The sequence below is a fragment of the Myotis davidii genome, unplaced genomic scaffold (assembly GCF_000327345.1).
Source record: "Myotis davidii unplaced genomic scaffold, ASM32734v1 scaffold122, whole genome shotgun sequence".
NCBI lineage: Eukaryota > Metazoa > Chordata > Mammalia > Chiroptera > Vespertilionidae > Myotis > Myotis davidii.
This window is the reverse complement of record NW_006293234.1, coordinates 793,079-811,882: the sequence shown is the minus strand read 5'-3', so window position 1 is coordinate 811,882 and position 18,804 is coordinate 793,079. Positions and strand designations below refer to the sequence as shown.

Sequence of the window (18,804 nt, the reverse complement as noted above, 5' to 3'; positions counted from 1 at the left end):
TCAAGGGAGAGGGGGTGTGCCTTCCTCTCTTCCATCTCTCCTGCTGCCTGGATGGAAATGGCTAGGAGTTCATCCATCTTGAGGATGAAACCAACTTGGCAGAAGGAACAGAAGGAGGAGGCTGGAGTCCTGATGATGTCACAAAGCTGCCACACCAGCCCTGGAGAAGGCTGGCTACTTCTGACTTCTTTAATGTGTGAAATAAATAAATCACTGTGCTCAGGCCTCTGCTAAGAGCAACCCTTACTCCTAAGAGCAATTCCTAACTCATATACCAATCCAAGGTTATCAATATTTACCTGTATTTTCTTCTACTTATTTTTATTACTCTATTGTCTCCATGTTTATAGATATGTGACTGAAAAGTTATATAACCCAGATTTAATAGTATACATAAAATAATCATGTTTTGGTAGAATCTTCTTCAAAATGATGATTGCTAGACTCACATGTAGATAAAATTGTTACATTGAATTTTAAGCAAGGATCTTATTAGAGTTTTATTCTATCAGGCATTTTTGGAAAAAGGCCCTGAGAAATAGCATTAGCATCCTTTTTCTCCCCCCTCTATTTCTTTCGTTTTTTACCTTTTTTTTACACTAATTATAGGTTTTTATCCAAAGAAGTTAGTTTTCAGAGAATGCAACTATAAAATGTATATAGCTAATTGGGAGGTTTTCAATGTAGATAACTGGGATCACACCTAAATTTGTGGTATAAAGAACTATAACATAATTTTTTAAACTATAGTTTCATTACAGCCAGAATTTCATTTTAATATGAGGTTTTAAAATATGTTTTGACTATAGGTGTAAAATGTTTTCTTCTAGAATTTGACAGCCCATATTATTCTTGTTTCTGGAAAAATTAGCCAGATATTAGTGTTCAACTTAATATTTCCTTAACTAACACTTATTAAGCACCTGCTATGAATTAGTCTCTGTGTTTAATCTTACAATGACCTGCAAAGTGGATGATGTAATCCCCACTTTAAAGACGGGGAAATTGAAGCCCAGAAGTGTTAATTCACTTGTCCAAGGCCACTCTTAGTCTGAGTAAAAAAGACAACCTTTGAAAGCTGTTGATTCAAAAGTCTAAATTCCAGGGTTACCCACACCAGGCCCTGAACTGAGCCTGCGGAAGATAAGAGGTGAGTAAGACATGGTTTCCCACAGGCAATATTAAAGAAAAGTTGGTACTTACCTGACCCACACAGGTCTGTTATGTTAATACGAGTGGGCAGGGAACTGCCTTTTGAGTTAGCTGCAGACACAGCCACAGCCCAGTTCTCAGTTCTGGGAATGACCCAGGTCCAGGAGGTATGTTCTGTGATGTTCTGTAGTGTGGCTTTCTCCCCAGCCACCTCCAGCAAAGTCACCTGATAGTGGAGGATTTTTCCTCTTGCCTCTGATACACTCAGATTCTGCAACAAAACACATCCACTTACCATGTAGGCTCAGACAAGGTCATTGGATGCTCTATGCCTGGACCTCATGGTCCCCTGCAGCAGGTGCCTACATCTGAGTGACCTTTTTATTTATATCTTTTCAGCTCCTCAACTGCACACTTTATGCTGCTGCCCACCCCCACCATTTAGAAAAAAGTAGCACTTAACATTTTTTAAAGCAAATTCTTAGCAGAACATTGGTTTTTCTTGCTTGCTTCAAAATGAAACTTCCTACCAGTAGAAAACTCAATTGCATTCAATGGAACAAGAGCAGGATCTAAACTGGGAAGATCTGGATTTGAGTTCTAGCTCTACCGATCACCAGCTATGTGACTCAGGGCAAGACACTCAGCCCCTCTGAATCTCCATTTCTAACTTTGTCACACACACACACACACACACACACCTTTTTAAATAGAAAGCACAATGCTGCTCATGAAATAAAAAACAAGATTTTCAAGAGCTAAACTAGTAAAATCCATTGTATGAATTGGATGAGCCGTCTGTGCTAGGAGACGAAGACACTCTTTTTAAATGTGTACCCAACGAGTTTTTGGAACTGCAAAAATTCCAACTGAGATCACTTGGGAGCAATCCCAGAAAGTAAGCAGAAAGCTAATTATTTGTATTGTAGCCCTGTTTGGACAAGGACCATGAGAAACAGAAGAAATGAGAGCGGAAAGCTGCCAAGGTTAGCACTGGCAGTGCCCGTCCATGCCTACTGCATGGAGAGAAGGCTTAGCTCACCAGACGTAAGCATTACAGTTTTCTTGGCAAGGCTGTTCCTCCCATGGGGTGCAGGGTGGCCTCAAGCTGCTGAAAGACACACCTTAAAATTGTCAAATACCCTTTCTCTGATTCCCTACTCCCTAAGCAATCTTCTAATAATTTGTAGTTTATCTGTCAGGAGAGACTTGGCTAGCATGAACATCTGGTTTGGTTAAAATCTGTGTTTTTCACTTTAAGTGAATAAATTGCCCTTCTGATTATAATTCGGTTTCCAAAATAATTACCATACTGAGAAAGAATATTTCTATCTGCTGACTCAAGCCTTCTGGTTTGCCTAACAGCTGAATTTTTCACTATAAATTAATCATGAACATGCAGCTTTTTATTATATTTTAGTCTCTGAGAGCGTGGTTAATGCAGGTCCTGTCCTAGGTGCCTCTCTGGATCCACAAGGCCTGAGACTGGATCTTAAACCATGGTCCGTGCACCAGGTAAATACCATGTTGCTGAGGGCTCTTTGGGGTGCACGTCCAGCCTCTCCCTAGAAGACAGCTTTGTGTTAGGGCAAGAACCAAGAAAATGTCCATCATTCCAAATGTCCACCACAGCTGTTCCCATAGGCCTGTTCTGTAAATTAAAACAAGTGAGTGCTTTAGAAATTATGGTGTTCTAAATGTATTCATAAACATACCCTTTGTCATAAGAGAAAGAAAGAACAGGGTAAATTAAGGCAAAAGCTGGCCAGGGAAGACCATTCCCTCAGGCATCTCTCATTCTGTCCTTCACTACCTGTTTCCTCTGAGGCTCAGAGGTATGATTATTACCCCACCCTACAGCATCCCCATAGCTAGCCAAGTTCACCAAGCTCTCCATTCTTGCCAGGGACACAGAGGCTTCAGTCCCACTCTGACAACTAAGCAAACAGAGCCTTAATTGGAAAAAACACCTTGCAAACCAGCCTTTGTCATCTCCCTCATTGTCCTGCACAGACAACTCAACACTCTCCCTCAGAGTGCTATGGTAGAATGCTGAAAGAAGGGGGGAAATGTCAAGTCGTCTTGGATCTACTGAACTTGCCCAGTGATCGCTGGGAAAATCTAGCTGATCACAGTGATCCAGTGACCAGAGGTGCGAGTCTGGAAAACGAGTGACAGTCCCCAGAGGGCAGTAAAGGGCTGGACCATACTTAGCATTTTTCTTCCATACCCCATATCTTAGAGTGGAAAAGATCAGTGAGAAGGTGAGGGCGGGGTTGAGGTAGTTAGACAAATAAATATGTATTTCGTGAATTGTGCTTTTATCAAATGTGAAGCTCAAGTTTGGGGATACAGGTTAATCTCTCTCAGGTAACTGGCTTCCTTAACCAAATTAAAAACCGAGCCTGACTTGTCTGACAGGATCTTGGAAACAAAAAATTCAGTGAGCCAATGGGAAAACAAGTATTTATCCAGCTGGGCTAGTAGCAACTTAAAACAGGATAATTAGTTGAGGTTTTTTTAATAGCAACGTAAAATTTGCAAAAAATGTATGTCATCCATCACCCTTAAATCACACGTGGCCTCAATGCAATGGAATATCATCACAGAACAACAGAACAGGGAGGGATTCCACAGATTAACAATTAATTAACAATCATTTCCTTTTGTCAATGGGGAAACTAAGCCCCAGGGCGAGGAAGTGACTTACTCAAGGCCACTCAAGAGATCAGTGGAGGAGGAGAGTGTGGAATCCAGAGCTCCTGGCTTCTAGACAAGTGATCTGTCTACTCTGACGTCTGCTCCACACGGGTGAGTCTGAGTGATGAACTGTAAGTATGGGCCACCATGTGTCAGAGCTGGAATCCCCAGCCACCCTTCTGCCCCAAAGTTGCAAAGCAGCATCTCTACCTGTGAGGTTGTGGTATATTCTGATGTGGAGCATCAGCAGTGGAATGAGGTCAGCAATTTGGGTGAGGTGGAGATCCAGAATTCTTTTCCCCCCAGAGACAATGGCCCTGAGTCACAAGGGGACCAGCTGTGAACCCAGAAGAACTACTACCTGAGGAGCCAGTTGGGTCTTTCCAGATGAACTTCTTTTTATTTCAGCATTTGTTTGTTTGGGTGAGTGATGAGAGAGACACTATCATTTATTGGGCCATACCATGAGTCAAGAGCTTACATCTGTTGTTACTTTTAGTTCTTATGAGGGTGCTGAAGCTCCGAATGGTTAAGAAACTGACTCCCCACAGAAAAGTAGTCCCCACAGAAACGTGAGAGTTTAGTGCGCCCCCTGGTGGATGTGGGAGAGGAAGGGATGTGTGGACCATTCCTGGACTCCCTGAGAGTGTCTGGAAGACCTGGTACTTCTCGCGCCCTTTTGGGCAGCACCGAAGCTGGTCTCACGTCAGTGTTCCCATTGCCACTCTCCTACTGGTAAGAGTAAGCTAAAAAAGGAAACGCTGTCCTAGTGCCCCTCTCCTGCAGCTTCTTCCTGCTCTGTCCAGTGGGAAATGCTTTAACTTAGTAAACTTAGCCTTTTTGACTGTGAGAAGCAGAGTGAACAGCCCCCTCATGAACCTATTCTGAGAGTTCTGCTGCCTGAAAAGGCTTTCAGCATCAAAAACGGCTCGATGAACACAACCCATGAGAGGACAAAACCTAACACGTGTCCAAATTCAGGGCCCTTATTTTTTGTTTTGTTTTAAAGTACATTAGAGGAAGGGTGTTTCTCTGAATTGATAAATTATTTCTCCTTAGAACTTAAAAATAAAAATTTCTGGGAACTTTTTTGTTTGCTTTGGGCAGACCCTTTGTTTTCTTGCCCCACCACATAGCAGCTATGTGACCTTGGACAAGTTATTTTACTTCCCTGAGGCTCAATTTTCTCATCTGTAAAATGAGGATAATTCTGTGGACAGCATAGGAGTTCTGGAGGATTTGATGGGCTAACGGAAGTAAATTGTTTCAAAAAGTGCGTGGCACATGGCAGGTGTAAAGATACTGGGTGAAGTTCCCTTCTCTCACCTACTCTAATATAAAAATCATCATAATTGGCACTTTCCCCACCATAGTCATATGACTCTTCTGTCAATTTATGGAGAGACAAGCCATCTTGACTTGGCTTATACCACAGCTCTATAAGGAAGTCTCACCAATGTCACACAGTTGATTACAAAGAACATATAAGAGAGGAAGGGAGAAGGAGAGAGAGAAACATCAATGATGAGAGAGAATCAATGATTGGCTGCTTCCTGCATGCCTCCTACTGAGGATTGAGCCCTCAACCCAGGCATGTGCCCTTCACCAGAACTGAACCTGGAACCCTTCAGTCTGCAGACTGGTGCTCTATCCACTGGGAAAAACTGGCCAGGGCTATCTACTTTACTCTCAGGGGAAAATAAGGCACAGAGAGCTTAAGCACCTTGCTCAAGAACACACAGTGCCAGGCACTGTTCTAAATACTTCATAAGGCATTCACTCATTTATTCCTCTTAATAACTCTAAAAGTACCATTATTATTCCCATTTACTCATGGGGAAAATAAGGCACAGAGAGGTTAAGCACCTTGCTCAAGAACACACAGCCATTAAGTGGTAAAGCTGGAACTTGAAGTCAGGTAGTATAGCTCTAGCTAGAAGATGAACTTTTTTTTTTTTAGATTTTTTAAAATTGATTTTTTTCCCCAGAGAAGGGAGAGAGAGGGAGAGAAACATCAATTATCTGCCTCTTGCACGCCCCCTATCAGGGATCAAGCCTGCACCTCGGCATGTGCTCTGACCAGGAGTCAAATGGGCAGCCTTTTGGTGCACAGGACGGCACCCAACCACTGAGCATACTGGCTGGGCGAGAGGATGAGCTCTTCGCTGTGGTGCCAGCTGGCGCTTGGCAGACACTGCCCAGCTGTTGTGCTATACTGAACCGATTTAATTCCAGTCACAGCTCACGGTAGCTACCCCACATAATTTCTATCCTGTTTTGCAGCTAGAAAAACAGCAAAATAATGGGAACTTTCATAAGAGTGGAACTTTAACTCCCCTTTCCACCTGGATTTTCTATTTTCTGTTGATTCTCTGCTACCTACTCTCTTATTTTTGCCATTGACGCCATTCTGCTACCCAACGGGAAATCCCTGTTTTCCAGCTGGTATCACATGTGTGATTAGAAAGCCAGGGAAAGCAACCAGGTTGGCCTTGGCTAGGATTCTGGCAAAAAAAGGAGGAATATGTGTCATGGTGGGGGCCAGTGCTGTACATTCACCCCTGACAACACGGTCAGGCGGACCATCACTGAGGCCCTAAGGCAACGGCAGCTTTAGTGACGTGTGAGCCAGAACCTGGGATCGAGGCTCCCTTCTCCGATCCACCAGAGCGATGGTTTGGAAAGTGGAAGGGAGCAACGGTGTCCACACTCACCCCTTGGAGTAGGAGCTACAGTGATGGGATGCTACATCCTCCCAAGTATTATCCAAAGGTTCACTGAAACTCCATGGGCCAAACAGCAAATTAGTCTCCTCCTGGAGCAGGAAAGTCCATGAATGTCAGCCGAGTTTGAAGAAAAGAGTTTAAATAAAGAAAAGGGGGGAACTGTGAGAATGACCAAGTCATCTTTTCTGTCAAAGAACAGTTCAGGCAGCCTCCATTGTGGCCTCACGGCTTGCAGCTCCCCTGGGGGCCGCCATCTTGAAACTGCAAAGGTCCACCCCTCCCTTTGAATTAGCCAATCGCAAGAGACTGTGCGCCTGAGCTCCAATCAAGGGTGAGGAACAGGTCAGGTGCGTCAGGATTAAAAAGCGGAGCGCCTGCCTGCTCAGTGTGCGTGTGCTCCCAGACCATGTGCATGTGCACCTCCTGCAGGAGTAAATGTATTTGCATTGAAAAGAAAGAAAAAGAAAGAAAGCAACCTACTCTTTCTGAAACAGCCTTCTGAAATGCTGTGCCAGCCTGCGATGGGGCAGGTTTGGGGAAAGGAAAGAGATGAGAGAGAGAGAGAGAGAGAGAGAACGAAAGGAAAGAAAGAAAGCAATCTATCCTTTCTGAAACAGTCTTCTGAAATGCTGTGCCAGCCTGTGATGGGGCAGGTTTGGGGAAAGGAAAGAGACAGAATTGAATATTGTGACAAATTACTGAAATCCTCCCATCTGGTGCCTTTTGTATTTAAGTACTGATTCTGAGATTGCACACATCCTATAATTACATAAGCCCTCGGGCTCCTGGCGGCCAGTCTTCTCTGGGGATTTACAACAGGCCTTTGTCCTACATCAAGAAATCAGGTTACAGCCCAACCCGGGTGGCTCAGGGGTTGAGCAGCGACCTATGAACCAGGAGGTCAAGGTTACAAATAATACTGTCTACTCTCACTGAATCTCTTTCCTAGGAGGGGACCAAAAAATCCATCCCTTCAGTGCAATGTGATACAGGTTGGGATATTCTTCACATGATACTGAGAGGCACAAGGGGAAATAGACAAAGCGAGTGCACTGAGGAAGCTGCCGCTGGTCCCCAGCCTCTGAGGCTGGCGTCTGGGGCTCGTTGTTCTCTCCCCTCCTGTGGTTTGAGGGCAGCTGTTTATCAAAATGAATTGCTTCATTTAACAAATGAATAAAAAACACCAAATATTTTCCCACATTTATAACCAGGAGTCTCTCTCACTCTCTTCTGTGTTGCTTATCAAAGCCCTCGAGCTGGCCCTTGCCGGGTAGCGCATTTGGTTAGAGCCTCGTACTGAGGCCAAAGTTGCGAGTTCAATCCTGGGTCAGGACACATACAGGAAACAACCAAAGAGTGCATAAATGAGCGGAACAACATCTCTCTCCCCCCACTCCCCTCAAGTCAATTTTTAAAAAAGAGCCCCCTAGCTGCACTGTCCATTACAGGAGGGAGCCCTTTGCTGCAGGAAATCATGGAGCCCTGGCAGTGTGGCCAGCCTGCATGGGATGTGTTGCTGCTGTCTGGGGGAGGCGAACCCTCAGCGATTGCACTGGACTGATGCTTAGTAGACACACCAGTTTTCAAAGACTTAGTAGGGGAAAAAGTAAAATAGCTCATTAATAACTTTAAAATATTGATTACATAATGAAATGAAACTATTCCAGATATATTTGGGTTAAATATCTTTTTAAATTAATTCTACTTGTATCTTTTTCTTTTAAAAAATCTGGCTACGAGAAAAAATTTAATTACCTGTGATTGGCTCGCATTTGTGGCCTGCTTTATATTTCCATGGGATGGCCCTTCACTGAAGTGATGCGTCATTTCTATGCTGAATCCATGGCCCCCAGAGGGTCTCCTGACAAATGTGCTTCCTCTTGTCCTGGCTCTCCCATTCTTCCAGGCATTATGTTCTGAGGGGTCTACTCTGACTCCTTAGCCATTCCCCTGCTCTCCTGTGTGCCCCCAACCATCACGCCCCCAGCTGAACCCTGAACTCCTCCTAACTGCCTGAGTGCATCATCATCCCCACTCCTCCGCCTGTCCTCCTGCTGGACTGTGAGGTCAAGCACATGAGGACTGGATTGATCTTGTTCACTTCCATATCCCTGGCATGAAGAACACGTAGTGTCCAATACCAAAGACTGGCTTTCATATATTTGTTTGAATGAATTAATGGAATGAATTCAGCTTCATATACACACAGATATTTTTTTCTTCCAGACTCATGGCCTCATAATTTCAGAAAGTTTTTAATTGGTTATGATCAAGATAGTGAGAGGTCTCTGAAGAAAGTAACAGAGGAAACTACAAAGGTTAATGTGGTTTTGTCCATCATCTTTTCATACGTTACCTATCTGTATCTCTATACCCCTATCTCTTATCTATATCTACACATGTATCTATATCTGTATCTACATATGTATCTGTCTATATTATATCCATATCCATAACCATATGCACATCCACATCCATATCCATATCTATAACCATATCCATATCCATATCTCTATCTATATTAAAGGTGATTTATATGTTCATGCTGGCCAATGTCACTCCAATTTAATAAATAATTTTTTAAAAAGGTGAATTTTCTTCTTAAAGGATACATGTTGTATTAACTTGGAGAACAGTGTATTGGACTCACAGACTGAAATGCTTAATGTAAGCAAAGGAAACGGTATGACACTTTGCACAGAGAATGACAGAGGGAACCTGAGAGCCTCCTGTGAAGGCCTCTCACACAAAACAGGTTGCTTATGACAGAGAAACAGTTTCTAAATGTTACTGCATTTGTTTTAACAATACCTGGTATTTTTATTGCATCCCATGGATTAGGTGGTACTTTTTGGCTTCAACAGAGAAAATACTTTTTCTCTTAAAAATAACTGGCAAAAAATAGTACAGGATATTTTTGAAGAAATGTGGTTTTCAGGAGAAACCAAGGGCTGGGAAAATAAGTAATTATGTGGGAACCAGAACAACAAAGCAAAGGTCTCCTTCACTCTCACACACACACACACATTCACACAGACAAGGATGAAATTCACACACATTCACACCCACACTCAGACCCACATGCACACCTTCCACACGCTCACACTTATTCACTGCCATGGTCTGAATGTTTGTGTGTCCCCAAAACTGGGATCCTAATGCCAAGGTGACAGTGTCAGGAGGTGGGGCCTCTGGGAGGGTGATTATGTCATGAAGATAGAGCCCTCATGAACAGAATTAATGATTTTATCAAAGAGATCCCACAGAGCTCCCTAGCCCCTTCTACCTTGTGGGGACACAACAGAAAATCTGCAACCCAGAGGACACCCTTCACCGACCATGCTAGCACCCAGACCTTGGACTTCCAGACTCCAGAACTTCGAGAAATAGATTTATGTTGTTATAAGTCACTCAGTCTATGGTATTTTGTTATAGCAGCTTAAATGAACTAAGACCTTCACATATATGCACTTACACACATATTCATATAGACATACCCATGCCTACATCCCCACTCATATCCCTCACACGTATGAAAGACTCACACGCACTCATACACACATTCACACATACCCTTTGTACTCACACATGTATATAACACACATGCACCCACATCACTCACATACACACCCACCTCTACTCACACTCACATACATTCACACCCACACTCACAGGGACTGTGCCCATTCAGACCTGGCTGTTCTCCTCTAATGTAAACATCCGGCAAAAATGAAAGGTCACCTCACATTTCCCCAACTGCAAGAGAAACGTGCTCTCACTTTGTTCACAGACCAATGGGGTTTTACTTGGGGCTTCCTCTGGTTCCAACACCCGAAAACCCCCCGCTGCCGTGGTGGGGTGTCCCCTCATTGGGTTTCCCAGTATTAATCACAGTTAAAAAAACCAACCCACCGCCTGCATGTCTGTGCTTCCTTTCCTCAGTGAAGTCTAATTTGGGCCCCACCACAAAGCACCTGGTCTAGCTGCAGCGTTTCTTTCTAGTCTGAGTCCCCTGTGTTGCGGCGCCACCCGGTCAATTCCCAAGCCTGCCTGAGGGCGCATGAGGAGTCCCCGGTGGGACGAGTGGGACAGGAGTGGTCCAGTCAGAGTGGTTTCTGCCCGGGAAAGGCTCCCTGGAACAAGCACCATAGGCCCTCTCATTGGAAATCATTTCACTTCCCTAGGGCTGTTCCCACATTCCCCCCCCCTCCCCCCAGTTTTTTGTTTGTTTGGTTTGTGCATGTGTGTGTGTGGGGGGGTGTGTGGTGTGGTGTGTGTGTGTGTTTATCCTCACCCGACGATATTTTTCCATTGATTTTAGAGAGAGTGGAAGATAGAGGGAAAGACAGAGAAATACTGATGTGAGAGAAACAGGGCCCAGACCAAGGAGGAGCCTGCAACCGAGGTACGAGCCCTTGACCAGAATCAAACCTGGGACCCTTCCGTCTGCAGGCCGACGCTCTATCCACTGAGGCAAACCGGCCACGGCTATTCCCACATTTGTAATACGGGTGGTGGGACTGCATGCTGGCTAAATTCCCTTTGGCGCCAGAGCCTGTGACTCGGTGGTTCTGTGGTCCAAAGCAGGCCTGCTCACTTTCGTGACTCTGGCCAGTGTTTTATTCCCACCCTCAGGTGAGTGGTCTCTTTGGGGCCCTGGAAGCTGCCCAGGACTTGGCACAAAAGGACTTAGCCGGGAAGGACCTAGCCCAGGAATGGCCCTACAAGACTGAGGACTAGACCCAACTTTCCAAGGAGCCTCTCAGACTGCATGGTCACTGAAGGCTTTGTGGGTGCCCTGTCACTACCACAGTCAAGTTACAGAAGCTTCCAGTGTTTGCATTTTTGATTTCTTATTCCAGCCAGTTCCAGTCCAAGCATCTACAATCCTGGCCCCACCTACAGGAAGATTTTCTGACAACAGGAAATACCTATCTGGCATGGACTGCAGACAGAGTGGAATGCTCCCTGTCTCAGGACGTCCCAGCAGAGAGATCTGTCTGTCCCGGCTAACACGGGAGCAAGGTCCATGAGAGGAAGGGTGGACTGGGAGAGGATTAAAGTCCCTTTGAATTCCAAAGCCTCATTTTATAACCTCTACTTTGTGAGGATTAGGGGCAAGATCAGAATGAGAAGCAGAGAAGAATTTGCATATGTATGTTGAAGACCTTTTGGGAGGAGAAATCTTTATGGGAAGAGGAATTTTGGGTTTAATCAGTCATTTACTTGTGAAAATGAAAACCACGAGCCAAGAATTGAGCTGGGTTCTCCTATCATAGGCACAGCTATGGCTGCTCTAAATGTCTTGCTTTGAGAATTGTCTTGCTAGTACAAAATGGCTTTATTTTTAAATGAATTTTAAGCTTTGGTTTAGTTTCAAAGTTAAGAGCTTGATTATGACTCACCATGCTATTTATAGTAGTCCCCTCTTCTACCAGACATTGTGTGTGTGTGTGTGTGTGTGTGTGTGTGTGTGTGTGTGTGTGTGAGATAGAGGACGGAGAAGAGGCATAAAGAGCTTACTGATTGCCTGGCTCATTCTTTAAATCTGAAGAAGATTGCAACTATCCAGATCGATCATGCTAACTCCAGCAGGGGACCTTCTATTCCTTACTCTGACCTTTCTGGTTTTGTGCTCACCAGCTTCATAATTCCAAAACTGTTTATTTACCCTTATCTGGGGGAGGTTTGGGGAAAAAGGAAGAGTACAGTGCACCTGAACACCTCTTATTATGAGCATGCTAATTAGTAGTTCAATTCGAAGAGCAGTTTCTTTCAACAAAGAAAAAGTCAGGATGTAGCAGAAAGCGTTCTGGATCAGGTTTTAATCCAAGCTCTGCATTCAGTAGCTGGGTGACTTTAGGAAGGACTTCCTCTTTCTGACCCCCCTTTTTTATATTTGTGAAGTGGGGATGCCTAGCACCTACCTCACAGGGTTTGGGTAAGGACTACATGAAGCGCCAGGGCCAGCTTTCAGCACCCTGAGGAACTTTGACATCTGTATAACATTAGCCACATGTCTTCCGGAAGGTTACCCTATGTCCTGCTGTTTTATCACTATTTCTGAGGAAGAGCTGCTTTCCCTCCCCAATCCTATTATTTTCCGCTATTATTTGTGTTCCTGAGGTAGGGCAGCTTTCCCTCTCCCTTTTCAATGACTATAGAAAATATAGTCCTAAATATCCACATCCACAGATTTCCAGCTTTAATTTCCCCAAAAGTGCATAAGTCTGGTGGCCTGGTCACTGCTGGGCATACTGTATGTAGGAGAGAAGGGTGATAGAGGGGGCAAGAGCCAGAAGAGATGATGTAGTGGGGTCCAAGGGTGGGCATGCATAGGGGTGGGTGGAAGGGACCTTGATGAGGAAAAGATGAAGAAGTGGAAGAGGAAAAGATGAGATTGTGTGGAGTCAGACCTCCCACCCTTATCTGGCAGAAGTAAATGACACTGAGTTGAGTATCATGAAGATGTGGTTGAGATATGAGCACCAACAAAGTCTCTGAAACCTCACTGTGTGAAAAAGGGCCTTTTCCCATCTTGAAACATACTGTTCAAATATAGAATCCTCTTTATATGTTATTTATAGCTCAATAAGAACAAAATAAAACAAAACACATAAATCAGCAATTCTCCTGAATTTTAAGTTGACATTGAAAACTTACCTTCCAGAAAAGAGAAATCTGTTGTTTCCTGTAGTCAGTGTTCTGTCTGATGTACCAGACATCTAATGTCCCCGAAGGCTCTGATTTGAAAGGGAAAGGACATATTTTCATATATATAAATGTACATACATTACAAAACCATTAAAAGTCAATGATTCTGGGAAAGTAGGATTATAAGATACTTTCAATTTTCTGGTGCCCCAGTATTTTTCTTCTTCTTTTGTTAAACAATGAGCATGTATATCTTTGGCCATAGAAAGCTCACAATTACCTTAAAAAATAAAATAATGCAGAGGAAATTAGATTCCTAACTTACTCTTAAAACATATATTAATGCCGAAACCGGTTTGGCTCAGTGGATAGAGCGTCGGCCTGCGGACTGAAAGGTCGCAGGTTCGATTCCGGTCAAGGGCATGTACCTGGGTTGCGGGCACATCCCCAGTGGGAGATGTGCAGGAGGCAGCTGATCGATGTTTCTCTCTCATCGATGTTTCTAACTCTCTATCTCTCTCCCTTCCTCTCTGTAAAAAATCAATAAAATATATTAAAAAACATATATTAATAAAATAACTCAAAACATCTGTGGTTATTTCTTTTTTATTGGAATGCATAAGGAATTATCAGTCAAAAAACAAAGACAGAAATCGTAACGAACACATTTTTTAACCCTGTAAAAGTAAAAAATACAAATAATAAATTTTGTGTTAATCTCCATTCCTGACCTAATGCTGTAGTATAATTAATTGGTTTTATGACTATTAGACAATGATCTACTTGAAAGGAAGGCCTATCTCATGTATCTTAATATTTCTCCTACCTAGCACCATATTTAGAATGTAATAGGCTCTCAATAACTCTTTGTTACATGATGAATGAACAAAGCAGGCAATATTATCTACTTGATGCTAAAACACAGGCTGAACTGATAGAAGAAATATCCACCAATCTATAAGACAATGGTCAAATATGACCTAATTTAATATGAGAAAGTTAATCAAACATGCTTGAAAAGAAACAAAATAATCAACTCCTGTGTATTTGAGAGGGAGTGTGTGTGTGTGTGTGTGTGTGTGTGTGTGTGTGTGTGTGTGTGTGTCAGCGGACCAACCTCAGTTGTTTAACAGACACTTAGAGTGTACCTGAGGTGAGGCTATAATAGGGTTCCTTCTGGAGTAGCAGGTTCTTTTTAACCAGATGGAACTTTCCAGAAAATTAAGTTCCATCTGGATAACAGAAGACAAGCAGCTAGGAAGAGAAGAGAAAGAGAGAAAGGAAGGGAGCACAGGCACCGGCACATACTAGGGGCAGATCCTGGGTGGGCCCATCCACAGTTAGATCTCACGTCCTCCTCACCACCAAGAAGTGGGTAGCTTCAGGGCAGCGGTTAAAGTGTTAGCTCCAGAGCCAGACCATCTACAGGCAAATCCCAGCTCTGTGACCTTGAACAAGTGTTAACTATGTCCTTAAGCCAGCTCCTCATCTGTCAAGTGAGGATCACAATTCTGCACGCCACATGGGCTGCTGGAGAATTTAAATGCACAGAGGAGTGCCGATACATGGTCAACACTCATAAAACTTAGCTGATGTTTTTTCTTCATTTGAAAACTAAAGTGCTGAGAGGTAAAGGAGTTGTTCAAGGTCCCAGAACTAATCAGCAGAGAAGCCGGGCTTTGAACTCAGGTCTGTTTTATTTCACAGCCTGTGATCGTCACTCTGCACCATGCAGTGGCCTGGTTCTGAGAAGGCTGATGATTTCTCTACAACACTTCCATTCCCCAGTAGGTGCGCCTCTTTCATGTTTTATTCTCTTCCTTTGTCACTTCCTCTTCCTGCCTCTCTTGCCCTCTTTTCTTTCTGTTTTTTTTTTTCTTCTAAACATTCACTTCTTTTACTTTCCCCCTCTTTCCACCAGTGAGGACTTAGCAGTAAGAAATACACACTTAAGCCCTGACTGGTTTGGCTCAGTGGATCAGTGGATAGAGCGTCGGCCTGTGGACTGAAGGGTCCCGGGTTCGATTCCAGTCAAGGGCATGTACCTTGGTTGCGGGCACATCCCCAGTAGGGAGTGTGCAGGAGGCAGCTGATTGATGTTTCTCTCTCATCGATGTTTCTAACTCTCTATCCCTTTCCCTTAATCTCTGTAAAAAATCAATAAAATATATTTTAAAAAAAGAGAAATATATGCATAAGACATCCTGAAACTCTCAATGCGTTAGGGTTATAAAGAATAACCCAGGAATCAAGCCAGGACTTTTATTCCTGCTAGCCCAGATGCACAAAGAGAAAAATGAACAGGCAACAGAAGAAAAGAGAACCTGACATGTATTAAATTACTATGTGCCAGGTAATATTTGGACACTTTATATACATTATCTCTCTGAATCCTACACATTGCAGGGGGTGCCTGTGATTACTCATATTTTACAACTGACAAAGGTTAAATGATTTACGAAAGACATAGAGCTGGTAAATGACAAAATTGAGAGCTGAGCCTAGGTCCTCAAAGACCCTGCTCTTCCATCACAGATCATTATGTGGAGCAAAGATATAAACACTTCACAAATCAGGTAATCTGGACATTGACACATAATCAGGATATGGTCACTTGGGTGTGCTCAGTGGCAAAGCCAACTGACTTGTACCGAAGCACTAAATGTCTTCAGTTAATTACATATTGGTAAGAAATTTAAAGGAAAACTCATTGCCTCATTAAAGATCTACCACCTTCCATATTATTACAGAGCCAAAACCCAAATTCTAGAATCATAATCTCTTCAAAGGAGAAATTGCAAGTGAAACTGAAATTTTAATGGTGGCCACCTGCAGTGTAAGTCACTATGGGAGAGAAATCATTAGTTGAATCTATATGAATTTCAAAGTGTAGAATTTCATGACCAAGGGTGTCAAACCACTACTGTTTAATGCAATGTAAGGGCTAATATTAAAGAGAATCTCTCATAGTCAACTTTCATAAAATCACTTAAAATTCTAACCACAGTGTCATCTAGCAAAAGACATATTAAAGATATTATAGGCAGGTGGGAAGAGGAAAGTCAAAGGCCCATATATCAAAGTGATTTCAAAACAAATGGGTACAGCCTTGGCTGGTTTGGCTCAGTGGATAGAATGTTGACCTGTGGACTGAAGGGTCCCGAGTTCGACTGCCGGTCAGGGTACCTGCCCAGGTTGCAGGCTTGATCCCCAGTGGGGGGTGTGCAGGAGGCAGCCAATCAATGATTCTCTCTCATTTTTGATGTTTCTAGCTCTCTCTCCCTCTTCCTTTCTCTTTGAGATCAATCAATCAATCAATCAATAAACAAATGATTGTTAACAATTATTAGATTAATCTTTAAAAAAATCAAATGGGTACAAATGATTAATATACAAATATTGTGAAATGGAAGTCAGCTTTCCTGAGATAAAACTAGCTCCAATATAAAGGGGAAAATAGTAGGGTTAACTAGAGTCACCAATATGAAATAAAAAGAAAGATCCTAAATTAAGCAGGAGATTGGCCTAAATGACTTAAATGACCTCAAGGATTCTTTCAAATCTTAAATCCCAGGATTCTAGGGTTCTATTAAACTGTATGTGTGGCAACCAATCAGAGCCAATCCATTGTTTCTCAGCTCAGCATCTATATCTGAAGCCAAGGTAGGGCAGGGCTGGGGACAATAGCAACTGAATCGGGTGGAAAGCAGTTCCACCACAGAGGTTTTAGCAAGCAGTGAAGAGAAGAATCAAGAACAGTGAAAATAGAGAATTTGACAAACAGTAAATATAGAAAAGACATATCTCAACTTTCAGGTAGTAGACTAAGTGAAATGCACAAAATTTTTTTGATCCAAGTCATGGTCTAAGCAGGGCAAGAGAGATAAGTCATTCACTGCCTTGGTTTCATGATGTCCACTCGTTAGGCTGTGCTACATTTATCTCATTTATCTAAAATTTAGTTTCAAACAATTCAATTCAAATAGAACTTAGAAGCGCCTACTTGATTAAACAAAGTCTCAGTGATAGGTTCTTGCCTTCAGATGTTATCATCTGCTGTGCCTGCATTCACTTCTTCCAGGGTACATGTTGGGCTTAAAGGAGACCAAAAGAAGACAAAAGGGTAGGGACTAGCATTGGATCTCAAACAAAACATTTTCTTTCTAATGAAAATGTTTGCATGTAAGTCCCTTTAGAACAGTGATGGCAAACCTATGACACGTGTGTCAGAGGTGACACGCGAACTCATTTTTTTGGTTGACTTTTCTTTGTTAAATGGCATCTAAATATATAAAATAAATATCAAAAATATGTCTTTGTTTTACTATGGTTGCAAATATCAAAAAATTTCTATATGTGACACGGCACCAGAGTTAAGTTAGGGTTTTCCAAAATGCTGACATGCCGAGCTCAAAAGGTTCGCCATCACTGCTTTAGACGGTAAAAAGCCATTCATTCTCATTTCCTCAAGTTTTAAGAAAGAAGGCACAAGTATGAAACTTTCAAGTTTAGCTAGTTTAGGAGTTAGCAAACTATGGCCCATGGACCAAATCTGGCACATTCCCTGTTTTGTACAGCCTGTGAACTAATAATAATGGTTTTTATATTTTTAAATGGTTGAAAACAAATTTTAAAAAATCATTTTCAGGGAGAAACCAAGGTGGCGGCACAGGTAAACACCGGAAATTGCTGCCTCCCACAAAAAATTCAAAAATAAAACTAAAAGACAAAATGGACATCATCCAGAACCACAGGAAGGCTGGCTGAGTGGAAATTCTACAACTAGAAGGAAAGAGAAAAGCACACTGAGACTCAGAGGAGGTGCGGAAGTGCATGCGGCAAGGGCTGGCAACTGAGGACTCAGCTCTCTTTTGAATCGGGAGGGCGTAACAAGTCCCCGACTGCTCTGAACTCCAGTTCCGGGTGAGTCTCTGGGGACCCAGACTCATACGTAGAGAAACTAGACTGTCTGGCAGTGGGCAGAACTCAGAACTCTAGGGCGGCTTTCTCTCAAAGGTGCTTGCAGCAATTACCAGGACACTGGGACACGGGGCCCCTTAGGGCAGGGCTGAGGATCAGCCATAGCTGCTTGCTCCGCCCTGTTGATTCCCTGAGACCTGCCCCACCCAAGCTGCAGCAGAGGCTCTTGCATATGAATGCCCTGGCCCTTTGCAATCTGAAAATTACCTAATAAACTGCAGCTGGGCCAGTCAGACCCAGAACTTCCAAGAGAAGGCCCAAGGCCCCACAGCAGCTTGCATTGCTTCACAGCTGGGCCTCATTTGGGCACCTCCAAACCCCAAACAAGGAAGAGGAATCTGCAGATCTCTTCGTAGCTCCTGCTGGGTAACCTCAGGCAGAGGCTAAATTAGCACCTCCTTAGATCCAAGAGCCAGTGTACCCAGTGGTCAGAGTGGGACCATCCAATTACAACTCCTCAGATTTATAAGGGACACACTCAGGGGGCAGACTCAGTGAGCACCAAAGCCCCACTGAAGCAAGTCTTGCCTCATAAGGGTGTCTTCAGCACAGAAGTTCTCCCACCGTAGACACAGCTGACCCTCACAGCCAT

General features: G+C 43.3%; 1 protein-coding gene across 1 annotated transcript in view; it reads right to left on the bottom strand.

Annotated features, from left to right (window-relative positions):
- IL12RB2 (interleukin 12 receptor subunit beta 2) overlaps nucleotides 1-18,804 on the bottom strand; it is a 63,541-nt gene that overhangs the window by 31,746 nt on the left and 12,991 nt on the right. Inside the window, exons 7-8 of the mRNA XM_006766905.2 lie at nucleotides 13,242-13,321; nucleotides 1,204-1,423 (exon numbers count right to left, since the gene is read on the bottom strand). Of these exons, the coding sequence (XP_006766968.1) occupies nucleotides 1,204-1,423; nucleotides 13,242-13,321 (300 nt within the window). The remainder of the gene's footprint in view (nucleotides 1-1,203; nucleotides 1,424-13,241; nucleotides 13,322-18,804) is intronic.